Source organism: Monomorium pharaonis, chromosome 3, assembly GCF_013373865.1.
Source record: "Monomorium pharaonis isolate MP-MQ-018 chromosome 3, ASM1337386v2, whole genome shotgun sequence".
Lineage (NCBI taxonomy): Eukaryota > Metazoa > Arthropoda > Insecta > Hymenoptera > Formicidae > Monomorium > Monomorium pharaonis.
This window is the reverse complement of record NC_050469.1, coordinates 32,035,472-32,049,613: the sequence shown is the minus strand read 5'-3', so window position 1 is coordinate 32,049,613 and position 14,142 is coordinate 32,035,472. Positions and strand designations below refer to the sequence as shown.

General features: G+C 30.8%; 2 protein-coding genes across 3 annotated transcripts; both read left to right on the top strand.

Annotated features, from left to right (window-relative positions):
* Positions 1-82: 82 nt before the first annotated feature.
* On the top strand, positions 83-6,809 carry LOC105833173 (ras-related protein Rab-1A). The gene is made up of 4 exons (XM_012674695.3): positions 83-289; positions 1,071-1,467; positions 1,557-1,783; positions 4,396-6,809. The coding sequence occupies exons 1-3, from the start codon at positions 267-269 to the stop codon at positions 1,755-1,757; spliced, it is 621 nt and encodes a 206-aa protein (XP_012530149.1). The 5' UTR covers positions 83-266; the 3' UTR covers positions 1,758-1,783; positions 4,396-6,809.
* Positions 6,810-7,859: 1,050 nt separating this feature from the next.
* Positions 7,860-13,842, top strand: LOC105836070 (exocyst complex component 5). Of its 2 annotated transcripts, none has more exons than XM_012679854.3 (6): positions 7,860-8,194; positions 8,432-8,875; positions 9,165-9,742; positions 11,379-11,867; positions 11,950-12,457; positions 13,636-13,842. In XM_012679854.3, the coding sequence occupies exons 1-6, from the start codon at positions 8,162-8,164 to the stop codon at positions 13,732-13,734; spliced, it is 2,151 nt and encodes a 716-aa protein (XP_012535308.1). In that variant the 5' UTR covers positions 7,860-8,161; the 3' UTR covers positions 13,735-13,842. The 2 variants fall into 2 exon arrangements, with proteins under 2 accessions (XP_012535308.1, XP_036139852.1); XM_036283959.1 differs by lacking the exon at positions 7,860-8,194 and adding an exon at positions 8,242-8,319.
* The last annotated feature ends 300 nt before the right edge of the window (positions 13,843-14,142 follow it).

Genomic DNA, 14,142 nt, shown 5'->3' with positions numbered 1-14,142 from the left:
ATACGTTCTACATCTATAGAAACTGTCCGTTGCTGCTGCCATTCTGGCATTACGTCAATGGTGGAGGTATTAATTCGGTTTGGGAGGAGTTGCTGTGACCGCCATTGTTACGACCGTCATCATATTTCGAAGTTTAGCGTGAATTCGACCTATCCATACTCCTCGTAGCGTGTGTCGTGGCTGAGGGGGCCGTTTTTTCCGGGTGTAATCTTCGAGAAACGTGGACCACAGACGGATCAATCAGCCGACGTATTTCTCAGCGTAGCATGTCCACGATGAATCCCGAGTAGTGAGTAAACTTCTACGCAGGCACATAAGTGTAACGAGTGTGCCACCACGCATGGATTATCAAAGTGACGATGTGGACGGTTTCCGCGACAAGAGAAAACGTCCCCGTTGTCGCTTCCGCGCGATTGCCGTTCATCGGTTGAGGGAGTAGAAGAAAATAGAAAAAATATCCTTTGATTTTCACCGTCTGACAGTTTTACCCTTCCCTCTCGTATGTCGCTTTCCCCTACTACTTGAAATGTGGCACTCTCATATCGTAGTCATCCGTATTTCAGGATTTTGTACTATTACATTTTCACTTTACTCGATACTCGACCTTGGCTCTTTCCTCGTAAATACGTCATCGCGAACAGAAACGATGAGTAGATAGTTAATGACAGAAATTTTTAGAATTTTAACCTGCGCGCGATCACATCTGATAAAAAGAATATTGTAATTATAACAACTTTTAATTGTAATACTTATTTACAATTTTTAAAGAAAATCTTACGAAATTCTATATAAAAACATTAAAGTAATTTTTAAAAATTAAACTTAATGCAAAAATTAAAAGTAATGCAAATTAATTTAATGGTGTCATAATCTGGTGTGTGTAAAGTTGGTGCCAAGAAACAATGTATGTGTAGAGTGTTTAAAAGGATTTAAAGAGATTTACGAAATTTCTTTAGTTTAAATGTCGTATACCTGTAATGTGATTTTATGTAGTGGAGATGTCAAATTTTTTTTCTAAGAATATAACATTTACATATTTGAAGTATATATTAAAACATTTTTTGTTTTAGCGATTATCTGTTTAAATTGCTTCTAATTGGAGATTCCGGTGTTGGAAAATCTTGTCTCCTGTTGCGCTTTGCCGATGACACATACACAGAAAGTTACATCAGTACCATTGGTGTAGACTTTAAGATTCGAACTATCGATTTGGATGGAAAGACGATAAAATTGCAAATCTGGGATACGGCAGGTCAAGAACGATTTAGAACAATCACAAGTTCTTATTATCGAGGTGCACATGGTATTATTGTTGTTTACGACTGTACGGATCAAGAGACTTTTAACAATGTAAAACAGTGGTTGGAAGAGATTGACCGTTACGCCTGTGATAATGTCAATAAGCTGCTAGTCGGCAATAAATGTGATCTGCATACTAAAAAAGTGGTAGATTATACAACGGCCAAGGTAAGTGGTCGCACATTTTTTAAAATGTTATGTAATCTATTTAGATTTATTACAATTCTAATTGCATGGCTGTGCTTTATTGTAAATAGGAATATGCCGATCAGCTCGGTATACCATTTCTGGAAACGTCGGCGAAAAACGCGATGAATGTAGAGCAAGCTTTTATGACAATGGCCGCTGAAATAAAACTTAGAGTGGGTCCGCCATCGAGTGGCGCGAGCGATCCAGCTAACAAGGTGAAGATAGAACACGGACGTCCAATCGAATCTTCTAAATCAGGATGTTGCTGAGAATTGTAATCTCGTGTTAAACCAAAGTAAGTAAAGCAAAATGTAAGGAGCTCATTAATAAATCACATAAATTGTTTATATAAATATCAATCTTGATTTAACTTATTTTTTAATTCTTATAATTAAAACAAGCAAATTAAATTAAGATTAAAATTAAACTACATTGATGAAAATGGACATTAGAAATCCTCTAGGTAAAGCTTTATTAAAGTGGAAAAAATAGATAATAAACATTTGATTTCTTATTATTTGTTTTTTATTTTTTATTTTTTTGTTCTAATTTTCTGAAAACTATACAAAACTATTCGAAATATGCCGAATAAACCATAAATTGCGGTAAATCAAAATCAATCCATTGTGGCAAGACTTACAGGATGTACAGATTTCCCCCCAAAAATTTGAGAACAATTTCAGAAACTTATGAACCCACTGAAATATAATAATTATAAATAAACTGGAACACGCACAGGCACTAGTATTATCCGAAAAAGAGAATTCTAAGCATTATCTTTGTTCCTCTTCATTTCTTAGTTAATTCTGTCAACTGAGTCTTTCAGTACTGTCATAGTTTATACACAACTAAAATCACATTTTAATTTATAATTTGTGTAAGGTTCCTCGCTGTAGTCGTATTGAATTTATAACGCAGAGGCGAGAAATAACATGTTGACAATTTTGGTACCATTTATGAATAAAAATAAATTGGATAAAATAACACATAAAATCACTTTAATACACTCCCAAAATATGGCAAATGCTATTATTTTTTCTTGATAATCAGTACATAATTGAACAATAAATGTGATACAAGGCCAATTCTTGTTTGTCATAAAGTGAGAAAAATCTTCCTTTTAAATGTGTATAATATTGTTACTACAATTAGCATTGACCATATTTCATGGATTTCACAAGTACGTCACAAGTTACAGCACCAAAATATCAAGATTGTTAGTAATAAAAGGAAATAAAAAAGACAAAACTTAAAAGAAATAATGTCGGTATACACTAGATGGTAAGAGTGGAGAAAACAGTTGCTACCATCTGTTGCACTCAGATGAACTTCTGTCACAAATAAAATCATAGATGTTTGTAAGGTTACTAGACTATTAATCTTGAAGTGTTTGTACACTCTGAAATCTTAAATTAATTTTAATATTGATTTAACCCTTTAAGGCCCACTGGGTAACTATAGTTACCAGAAACGCATGAAAAAATTCATAACTTAGCCAAAAATAAAATATCTTTGATTTTTTTGTAACGATAAATCTTTCTATTAAAAGATGCGATATCGATTGTGCATAGATTCAGTTTAGTTTTTGAGACAGAGCATCAAGAATAAGATCATATTTTAATAGTGCATTGTAAATGAGTAAAACTGATATCTGGTTTACATTTAGAAGTTTTTTTAATTACAAAAGTTGATCGTAAGAAAAAAAAATTTAAAATAGCGGATTTAATATGATAGACATGAGTTTCAAAAAATCAATGGATTTTCATAAAATTTGAAATACCTATATTATATTTTATTGAAATAATTTTTTGGTATCTAAAAGCATTTTTTCCTGATGAAATGAAAACTAAATGGTAGACGTAAAACACTGAGGAAATGATTTTTTTCCAAGAAGAGTGGCTTTTTATATGTAAGGCTATAATTTTGAAGCGTTGAAGTTGCATATAGAAATTATCATTGTCACAAGAAATTTTCTTATTCAGTTATCAGAAAGCATATAAAAATTATTAAAAAATAACTTGAACAAAAATTTGATTGGGTCAGGAATAGTTTTTGCTTAAAGAAGTAGTTTTTCATGAATATAAAATTATGATATTTATTTTTTGTAATTGGTTACCCTGTTTATCTTGTGTAAAGTTTTAATTTTAATGATAAGATACCAAAAAAAGTTTGGCCTTAAGAGGATGCTAAAGCCGTGTGTTTTACCGACATTCTGTATTTATCACTTAATTTTGAATTGAATTTACAAAATTGATAATCCTTTTACACTTTTAAAGTACGTACACAAATGAACCCAGGGACGATTAGATAAAGACCGAAAATGCAAAAAATTTTTTAAAGTTTATTTGTTCATAAAAATATTTGCTTCAAAATACAAGTTATGTGGCTTATACGTATAAATGAATGGTGTTTCCGGGTTTGGAATAGATTGAGGAATAAGATTATAATCGTCAAATTACGATTACAAGCCATAAAAAAAAGATATTTTAAAAATAAAAGCGCTTAAATGAATAAAATTTTTGATCACATAAATATGTTTTTTTACGGCTTGTAAACGTAATTTGACAAATATAGTCTTATTCCTTCTATTCCAAACTGCGAGACACCATTTATTTGTAAGTATAAGCTATATAACTTGTATTTTAAAGCAAATTTTTCCATGAACAAGGATAAATAATGACTCTGCATTATCGACCTCAATCAAGTTTGATGGGCAGTTTAGCATCCTCTTAAAGGGTTAACTTACTTATTATTTTATTCTAGTTTCAAAAATTAGAGAAAGATAAAGAATAAGTTAAACAAATTAAAGTTAATCTACGTTGGTTCGGGCCTTAGAGAAAGTCTTTAAGTTTAAGTTTGAATATAAGCTTAATTTATGGGAGATAATAATTTTTTTTTTTTTTCCAGACATCTAATGTGGTTGCAGTCCAGATACTGCAAAATTAAACTTACTACTGCAAGTATAAGAACGTACATGGAAGTTTTAGTTTACATCAACAACAAAAGAAGGGAAAAAATTTAACACACATCATGGACCACCAACTCTTCCTCAGAGTTATACGAAGCTCTTGTCCGCCTGCCCTAAAAATTCGTTTTTGTAGTTAATTTTTCTTTCCAAAGAAGAAAAGACGTGGTTAATTAACGCCATTTTCTAGCATAAACTTCGACTTTAGATAAATTGGTCGAATTAGTATTGATAATATCGAGCGTGAGTGTAGGTGCGCGTGTAATGGGGGGAGGGGGGCACCTTGGATCTTGAGAGGTAAATTGAATAATACTGTATGGTGGTTATAATAAGCACTTTTATTTTTCCTTTTTAGCCTAATTGTAATATGTACTATAGAGTATGTATTTGGCTGTACAGCCATTTCTATTTCTCTATACAATAATCCAGAATGTTTTCGCAAGTTTTTTGTTTTGTTCTTTATTTTCTTTTAGATGCGCAAAGAGTTAAGATATCTCTTTCCTAGTGAGATTCCACGACATCCTTTTCTTTTTTCTCGCTACACACCACACACACATAGGGCAAAAAGTATTAATACAAAGAAATTTTTAAAACCATTTTTTAGAAAGTAAACATTAATTGCAATTTATTAAATAAGTATAATAAATATATGTACGCACGCGTACGCGCGCATATGTGCATCATATACGCATACACAATATCTTATGTTCATGTAACTAAATTGCTAATGAATGTTTATTTTCTAAAAGGTTTTATAAAATATCTTCCTTGTACCTATACTTTTTACACTCATTGTATGCATATACAAGGGATGGACAAAATAATGTGAATACCTAGGAAATACACTACTTTTCTTGTTAGTAGAAAATTAATGAATCTACCGGTTTTTTAAATACAGATTTTATCCTTGTTTAGAATAAAGTTGAATAAAAAATTCTTTAAAACTGCAATATTTTTTTTATTAATGTAACTGCTTGACTTAGATATCATAGCATTATTATGAGCAGTTTTGAAAAGAAAAACAATTTTCTTCTCCAATGTTTTTTAGAGATTCTGCTAGCAAGAAGAATATAACATTACACTGGTAACTAGTTAAGCATTATATGATCGTATTATATGATATTTTAAACTAGGATAAAGTCTATCAAAGACAAATGATGAGCTAACTTCTTAGTAGTGAAATAAGTAGTGTATTTTCTGGTTTTTATATTTGGTATAGGTATATGTATATATGTATATGTGTGTATGTATGTATATGTGTGTGTATGTGTGTGTGTATGTATATATATATTTTAGTAACTATTTCAATGCTAACTCAACGCATACGCGGCGTATTTTTACACGTGCGCACGTACATACGTGTATATGTATATGTATGTACGTACAATAAATTTAATAGTGAATTTAATAGGATGCACTAGTGCGTATTGATGCATATTAAGGCTGCCGACATAGGCTGCGTTTCGAAATTTACTGCTAGTACTAAAAATCTATACTTCATGTTATGTATACTATAGATTTTTAGTACTGGTAGTGAATTTTGGAAACTTAGCCATAATACATAAATCGATGCAAGAAAAATGTATGTTTAATATAAATCGATGTAAAAATATGTGTTTAATATAAATGTATGAGAATGGGTTAAATTACAAATCAATTGCACAATCCTTTATTGTGCCATATGGTAAAAATATTCATTTTATCATCTTGTTGGGTGCGCGCGCGCTTGTGTGTGTGTGTGTGTGTGTGTGTGCGTGCGTGCGTGCGTGCGTGCGTGCGTGCGTGCGTGCGTGCGCGTGTGTGTGTGATATCTGCATTTTATTTTTACACTTGGGCTAGAGGTAGTGTACAGTGGTTTTAATATGTATCAGCAATAGTACACCTGCAAACATTAATGTTTCGCCATTTGAAGTTAACAAAGTTCCGATTTTTGTATACTGTATAGAATATGTTACATGCACCATATAAATCCCGGAACGCAGTTAACTTCAAATGTCCGCGTATATATGATCCAATCAAATTCACTATAAAAAGTATGCCGCTCGCGAATATCAAGCCAAACGTACATACACAATTTTTTTCATTTTGCCAACAAACCTCGCCATGCTCTTACAATTTAAATACGATCCGAGAATCGACGAAAACAATCTGCGAACCAGCTTCGATCGAGCGAAAAAGCGAGGATATTTTATACGAGTTAAGAGACATTACAGTTACATGTAATCCAAATCGTAGCTTTGTATCGTAAGAGGGATATTTGTGACGGGTATACGATATAATGGCATTCGAAAAGTTACAGATATAGTAACTGTAATTATATGAAATACGAATGAATAAAGAATTATCTAAACAAAAATCGCAATATAAAATTGTATTCTTAAAACTGCGATATCGGGATCATTTGTCCTTTGTGATCGATGATCGCTGTATATATCGCTACACTTCTTCTTCTTCTTCTTCCCGTTGGATTTCTGTCCTTTGGTCCTTTGCAGGATAAAGTACCAGATTTTCTATTCACTTTTGGAGCTCAATCGTGGGGGAGATTGAGCCTAAAGTCTCGTCTACAGAAGTCGCAAACAGCCAGTTGCGACTTGCGATAGCCAATAAGCGCTTAGTTTCTAGTTAAAGCTCGACAATCATTGGCTGTCGCAAGTCGCAACTGGCTGCTTGCGACTTCTATAGACGAGGCTTAAAGGGCCATCTACAATGGAGTGTTTTAGCCGTAACAGCACTAAAATACGGCAATGCTGTCTAGAAGAAAAACGACGTAGCAATAACATACAAGCCGGTCATCAAAGAAAGGCAACCAAAAACTAAACCCGAATGTCCTAACGCTCATCGTAAGCACGCAATAAATTGGCTCAATGTCTGCTGTAGGCTGTAAACAGTAAAGCAATACGAAATGGAGACATTTTCTACGACTACTGCTACGGCCTACGACTCTCCATTGTAGATGGCCCTTTAAATATAAGATCCGACTATGAATACCGGCCAATGATTAAACACATTCACTAGTTATTGACCTAGTTTACACCGAACTAAGGCACTATAAAAGTGAGTATTCTCACGTCCGCCATTTTTCTTCAAACTAGTCAAGTAACTAGCATAATGTTTTATATATATAATACATCGCAATAACTTTTACAGTCTCAAGATCACAAATATCGTGTCTTCGTTTTATTGTCGCATAAAGTTTGGCGTTTCCAAACATTATTAACGTATATATGTACAAAACATACCTAACTTTTCATGTTAGTTACTTGCTAGTTTGAAGAAAAATGGCGAACGTGAGAATACCTACTTTTCTAGTGCTCTAACCGAACACTTGGTACGCGTATCAAATAGTAAATAACTAGTGAATGTGTTTAATCATTGGCTGATCAGCTAAAATTCACTACTTAATACGCGTACCAAGTGCTCGGTGTAAACTAGAGCAATGGCTCCGCTCCGAGTAGACCACAGAACAGACAAAACGAACAAGGCTTATGTATCGCAAAGATTTAGAAAATGATTAACTTTATATGGATTACGTTTTTTGCGATCTAAAAAATATTGTATAAGTTAAAAATGCACGATATATTCAACGAACAAACAACGATGATTGTCGTGTGTTCATAGCTCCTGACCTTTTTGGATTAATCGAATAGTATAACTTAACCTAACCTTATTTTATTTTCATGCTGCTCTGCAGAAAAAAATCGTTTCAAAATGATGCAGCAATATATGAAGGAATTAGAGCAGGTTCCGATTAATCTTTTCTTTTTCAAGTATTTTATTTTATTATAGTATAATTTTATTATAGTAATTATATAATTGATAATTTAATGTATTAGTCGTTAAATTTGTACTATCAAATGTGTATTATGGTAATTTAATGTATTATATCTACTTATACAAGAATTGTTTAAAAAATCTGTTATATACTGTATAATTTATAAATTTTTATGCAAAGTCAATAGACCGTGAACTTTTTCACAGGATCCATTTGACCCTGAAGAATTTGTCGAGAGATTAGCTTGGAGAACTGTTAATGATAACACAAAAGATAGAGGAAATACCTTTTTTGACCCGGTTATTGTCCATGAAACCTTTTTGCAAGCAATTAAGGATTTACAAATACTGCAAGAACGCCAGCAAAAGAAATGCGACAAATTAGAAGCTGCACTGAAAGAAGAGGAGGCTAGACACACATTTGAAATATTAGAATTACAAGAGAGAAATAGACATTCTATCGATTTGTTTCATCAGTTAGACGAGAGGATAAATCTTGTGGCTACTAAGGTCTTGCATTTGGGAGATCAGTTGGAAAGTGTCAATACGCCAAGGGCAAGAGCAGTTGAAGCTCAAAAACTAATGAGACACTTCTCAGAATTTTTAAGTCCTGGTCCATTGACGGATCCAATTTTTACAGATAAGACTTCGGTAGAATGACTGAAATAATTAATTAAAATAATTAATAGCCAGTAATTAATTAATAGAATGTTATAATTAGTGCATAAAGATATATAGTCTATTTTGGAATTTTTTAAGTAAAAACTGCACATATTCTTTTATGCTTTCCTAGGATACATAATATTATATTATCACTTTTTAAAAAATTCTTTAAAATTTAAAAAAATTAATGCAACAAAGTAGAAAACCCTTTAAATGATACAGCAAATATAGAAGTAATAGCGGGATAAGAATTTATTTAGTGATGTATCTATTACAGTTGAATGATGCTGCAGATGTAATACAGAAACTCCATCTCATAGCGCAGGAACTTCCCTCTGAAAAATTTGAACATGCCAAGAAAAAGATTGACGTCAAGTACGACGAGATAGAGCGGAATCTGATTGAGGAATTTGTGAGGGCGCATAACAGAGAGGATGCGTCATGTATGAGGGAATTGGCAAGCACTCTTGCACATTTCAAGGGTTACTCACAATGCATCGACGCATTTATAGAGCAGAGTCAGATGGGCTCTTTCGGCGGAAAGGACGTCTTTCAGGACGTTATACCAATGTGTACAAAATATCACAAACTTATGCACCAGGTGTTCTCCAATCCCGAGCAAGTAATGGCTAAATTTGTCTTGAACATATACCATTTGCGCCTGCAGAAGTACGCGGTGGCTAAATTAGCGGACAAAAGTGATTCCGAGAAGTATCTCAGAAACCTGTACGATTTGTACACTAGAACAGTCAAGCTATCCAATGATCTGAAGGTCTTCAATATGGGCGCTGACGAAACTTATCTCGCTAAACTTACTAGAAACATCTTTCAGAAATATTTGGATACTTATATTAGGTAAGAGTTTGGGACAATAGTAAACAACTCAGAATAATAGTAAGCAAATATATGATCATTTGCATAAAAATTAACAAATAAATTAATGTAGAAGGCCAGTAAAATGGGCAAATTTTAAATATTAAATTTATAGAATTATATATTTGTATAAATGTATTTATACACAAATTTGTATTATGTGTACCGTCACAACATTATTCACTAATTTATCAATGAATCCGTGTATATGTTACGCAATTGTAGTTTGATTTTTAGTCATAACATTTGTGTTTTTATTGATGTAATTTATTTGTATTTTATATACCATCGAATGATGAAGACTTAATCAAGTTGATGCTGTCCTATGGTTTTTTAAAAGTATATTATACTTCTATTAATTGGACATCTAAACTTTGTTTATTATTGGTCTCCTGTACTTATTTCTTTGCAGAATAAGTTAATATTTTTTTAAATTAAATAAAGTTAAAGCTAATAAATTATAAAATTAAATAGTTTAATTGGTTATGTTAAAAGTTGTATAAACGGAACACTCAGTTCAAAGTTATGTTAAGGTTAAATAAATTTAAAGTAAAATTAAAAATTAATTTTGAAAATTGTTTACATTAAATTAAAATATAATTGTTAAAAATTAGATTAAATAAATAGGAAAACAATCATAACATAGTTTATTAAATAATTTTAATATTTTATGTGTAAATTTTAAGGGGCTTATCTAATGTAACTACATGAAAATGAGAGTGATTAAAAAAAACTATTCTATCAAATATATTAAAAGTTTAGGGTTATATTTAGCAACATTTGAAAGTTACAAAAATTTTTTCATGAAAAGATATTGACATATATTCGAGTCATTTCTTGAAAAAAAAGTACTTCAACTGCTGCAGTGATAAGTGAGAGTACCTGAAATAAACATCAAAAAAGGCATTAAACTAGATAATTTTTTCTATACACTGAACTAGGATTATGAAAAAAATATTGAAAAGTAAAAACATGACGGTATTAAAAAAAAGTTTGAATTTTGCAGAAAAGATGCCCATTTTTTTTTGCATTGTAAATTGACATTTGTTGATGGATTGAAAAGATCTTAGTTCATTACATGATAAAACCGAGTATGCTTATTAAATTTGAAGTTGATTCATTAAGATTAAGTTGTTCGTGAGTTATGACTGCAGTAGTTGAACATTGAGAAATGATTTATATCTCGAATGTATGTCAATATTTTTTCGTGAAAAAATTTTTGTAACTTTCAAATGCTGCTGAATATAACTCCAAACTTTTAATATATTTGATAGATGTTTTTTTTAATCGCCTTCATTTTTATGTGGTTACACTAGCTAAACCCTTTAAAATTTATAAAGTAATAAAAATATTTTTTATATGTATTTTTCTTTTACTTAGGTAAATTTTTTAACTTAGAAAAAAGTTATTAAGTTTACAGTTTATATATTTAAAAAATTGTACTAATTGAAATAAAAAAATAACTTATTTTAATGAAGTTAATTTAAAAGTTATTAACTTTTTTCATTTTATTATTTAATTTATAATTTATAAACTAGCTATTACAACTCAGCTCTTTTAATAATAATAATAGTTATTGAAAATATGTCGATTAATTATCTATTATCAATTATTTTAGTATTGAAGTAAAGGCATTTCGGGAAAAGTCAGCAACATTGCTCATAGAATACTATGAATCCAAAAATCATCAGAAGAAACAGTTACAAATGGGTGGTTTTCAAGAGCTACGTAGAGACTTACAGGCTGTATTGGGTGCAAGAACGAATATAAACATTGCTCAAATAGAAGATTACGGAGGTGAAACGTTTCTGTCGGAAGAACTGGCGATCGCGATATTACAAAGAAGCAAACTCGCGTTTCAAAGATGTCAATTACTTTCACAGCCTGTTGACGTACCGGGAAATGCATTACAGATTTTCGAGATATTATTGCAATATTTAATAAGCGAGCATGTAGACTACGCGTTGGAGTTGGGTTTACAAAGTGTACCGATACCGGAGAGCAGGACTCAACCGGAGATTCATTTCTTTAACGTTATGCACCAGTGTAATGCGATCGTTCGACTGTTGGAGGAACAATTTAACGATAGTGTGCTACCTCTTGTCACGTATGCATGTCTTTCATTTGTCTATTTTTTACAATACCAAGTCGCTTAATGAAACAACAGAAATATTGTCTCTTTTTTTTAGTTCAACACCCAAACATGCCGATTGCTTGTTAAAGAAAAAAGTGGTGTTGGAGCAAATAGACGTCAAGTTGGATACCGGCTTAGACAGAAGCATAAACGCTATTGTAGGCTGGGTAAAAGTGTATTTACAAAACGAACAGAAAAAGACTGATTTCAAACCAGAAACCGATGTGGATACCGTGAACACACCAGCCTGCCTAGTAGTTGTGCAATACGTGAGCGGGATGATACGACTGATACGAAATACTTTGGACGGCAGACATTTAGATACCGCTCTCAAAGAATTGGGAATCAGATTCCACAAAATCGTTTACGATCATCTGCAGCAATTTCAGTTCAATTCCGCCGGTGCTATGTGTGCGATATGCGACATGAATGAATATCGAAAATGCATTAAAGAGCTCGAGGTGGATTTTGTTACGAATTTCTTTGATACTTTGCATGCTTTGTGCAACTTGCTGTTGGTTAAGCCTGAAAATTTAAAACAAGTCTGCACGGGAGATCAATTGGTAGGTTGTATAATTATAATAATTTATGATTACCTACTTTGTAATTTTAAGTGAAATATATCTTGGAAAAATTATTTTTGAAAAAGAATATTTCATACAAAAACTAATAAAAAAAAAACAAACAAATAATAGTTTTTGAAAGAAAAAATTTTTCAAGATCATATAAGTCATCGATATTTCTTTAAATAATTTTTTTAAATATGATTCCTCTAATTATTCTGTATTTAAAAATAAAGTAAAATGATTAAAAGCTCAATAGTTTGCGAGGTACAATTCAGAGTTATATTACGTTTCGATTCGATAAAATATCTCATAAGCTAATGACTTTTGATGACTGTACCTTAATCCTTTTATACACAAGATAATGAAATGTATTAATTAATATAACGAGAATACATAACTGTTTTTCGAAAAAAATTATGCATTTTACAATACATATACTTAAAAAAAAAAAAAAAATAAGGGCTACTACTTAGTCACTTAAATCTTTTTTTTTAGTCACTACAAAGTCACTATTGTTCAATGTCATTATAGTCACTTTTTTCCTGAGTTAGCATGACATTTGAAAAATATAAACGTTGTATTCATATATTTTCTTATTGGATAACTTATCAATAACGGTTATCAATAATAAAAATGAAAAAAATTTTTTGTTTGAGAAATTAAGTCAATTTTTTATTTTACCTGAATAAAATACTTTTTATATTTTGGTCAATAGAGTATGCCTTTATTTTATTATTTAAAATGTACTATTTCTGTTATTTAATAAGACCATTAGAAATGTACTTGTATCGTTTAAATTCCTTTTTTCCTTATAAAACTCATTTTTAGTTAGACCATGTTATAAAGAGTATTTGTTGTATGCTGAACTATTCAAAAATAGATAAGAGTAATTTTTAAAAATAACCAATTATTCTGAAAATTCGATAAAAAATTTTTTTAATTACCATCTTGATATCCAGTTACTTTGTGTCACTTTTTCTCTCAAAATTCAGTCACTATTTCACTTTACTAATTTGATTATTGAGTAGCAGCCTTAAAATAACCATGTTAATAAATTTCTTCAAAATAATTGACTTGAAACACTGTATAATTAATATTTATTTAATACATCACTAATTATTACATAATTATATTCAAAAAATGTTTTAAAAATTTATATTACTTTTTGATTGCAGATGTCGCTCGACCGCAACGTTTTACTCAATTTCATTCAATTAAGGACTGATTATAAAACACAAAAGTTAGCCAATTGTTTAAAAGGTATAACAACGTAACAGTTCGCTTATATAAATATAAATAAAAGTATTTCATGCTCAGCTTATCTCTCGATGATTAATAATTGTGAATCGTTGTCAAATATATGAAAATAATCATTAAAATAATATTGTGATGTTATCCATTTAAATACAATTATCTTTCTAAGGTCCGTTTGGACCAATATAAATTAATTTTAATCTCGATTTAACGTACTAATTTTTAGAGAGGATAGAAAATAAATTAAACAGAGATTAAAGTTAATTTATATCGATAAAAACGAACTTAAATGCAATCTTTGTCTTTAGGTTTGTTCATCTTGTCACAAATGTAGTATAGTATTCGCAGAAAATAGTACTCTTCAAAATAAATTTATTCTATTTGTTATTTTATTGACAAATCGCAATAAATGAATATGAATTAGAGGT

Bases quoted from the DNA above. Each gene is read 5' to 3' on its own strand.
- LOC105836070 (XM_012679854.3), top strand. From the start codon at position 8,162: ATGATGCAGCAATATATGAAGGAATTAGAGCAG. The intron at 8,195-8,431 runs GTTCCGATTAAT...ACTTTTTCACAG, and splicing joins ATATGAAGGAATTAGAGCAG to GATCCATTTGACCCTGAAGA. The intron at 11,868-11,949 runs GTATGCATGTCT...TCTTTTTTTTAG, and splicing joins AGTGTGCTACCTCTTGTCAC to TTCAACACCCAAACATGCCG.
- LOC105833173 (XM_012674695.3), top strand. From the start codon at position 267: ATGTCCACGATGAATCCCGAGTA. The intron at 290-1,070 runs GTGAGTAAACTT...TTTTTGTTTTAG, and splicing joins TCCACGATGAATCCCGAGTA to CGATTATCTGTTTAAATTGC. The intron at 1,468-1,556 runs GTAAGTGGTCGC...TATTGTAAATAG, and splicing joins TAGATTATACAACGGCCAAG to GAATATGCCGATCAGCTCGG.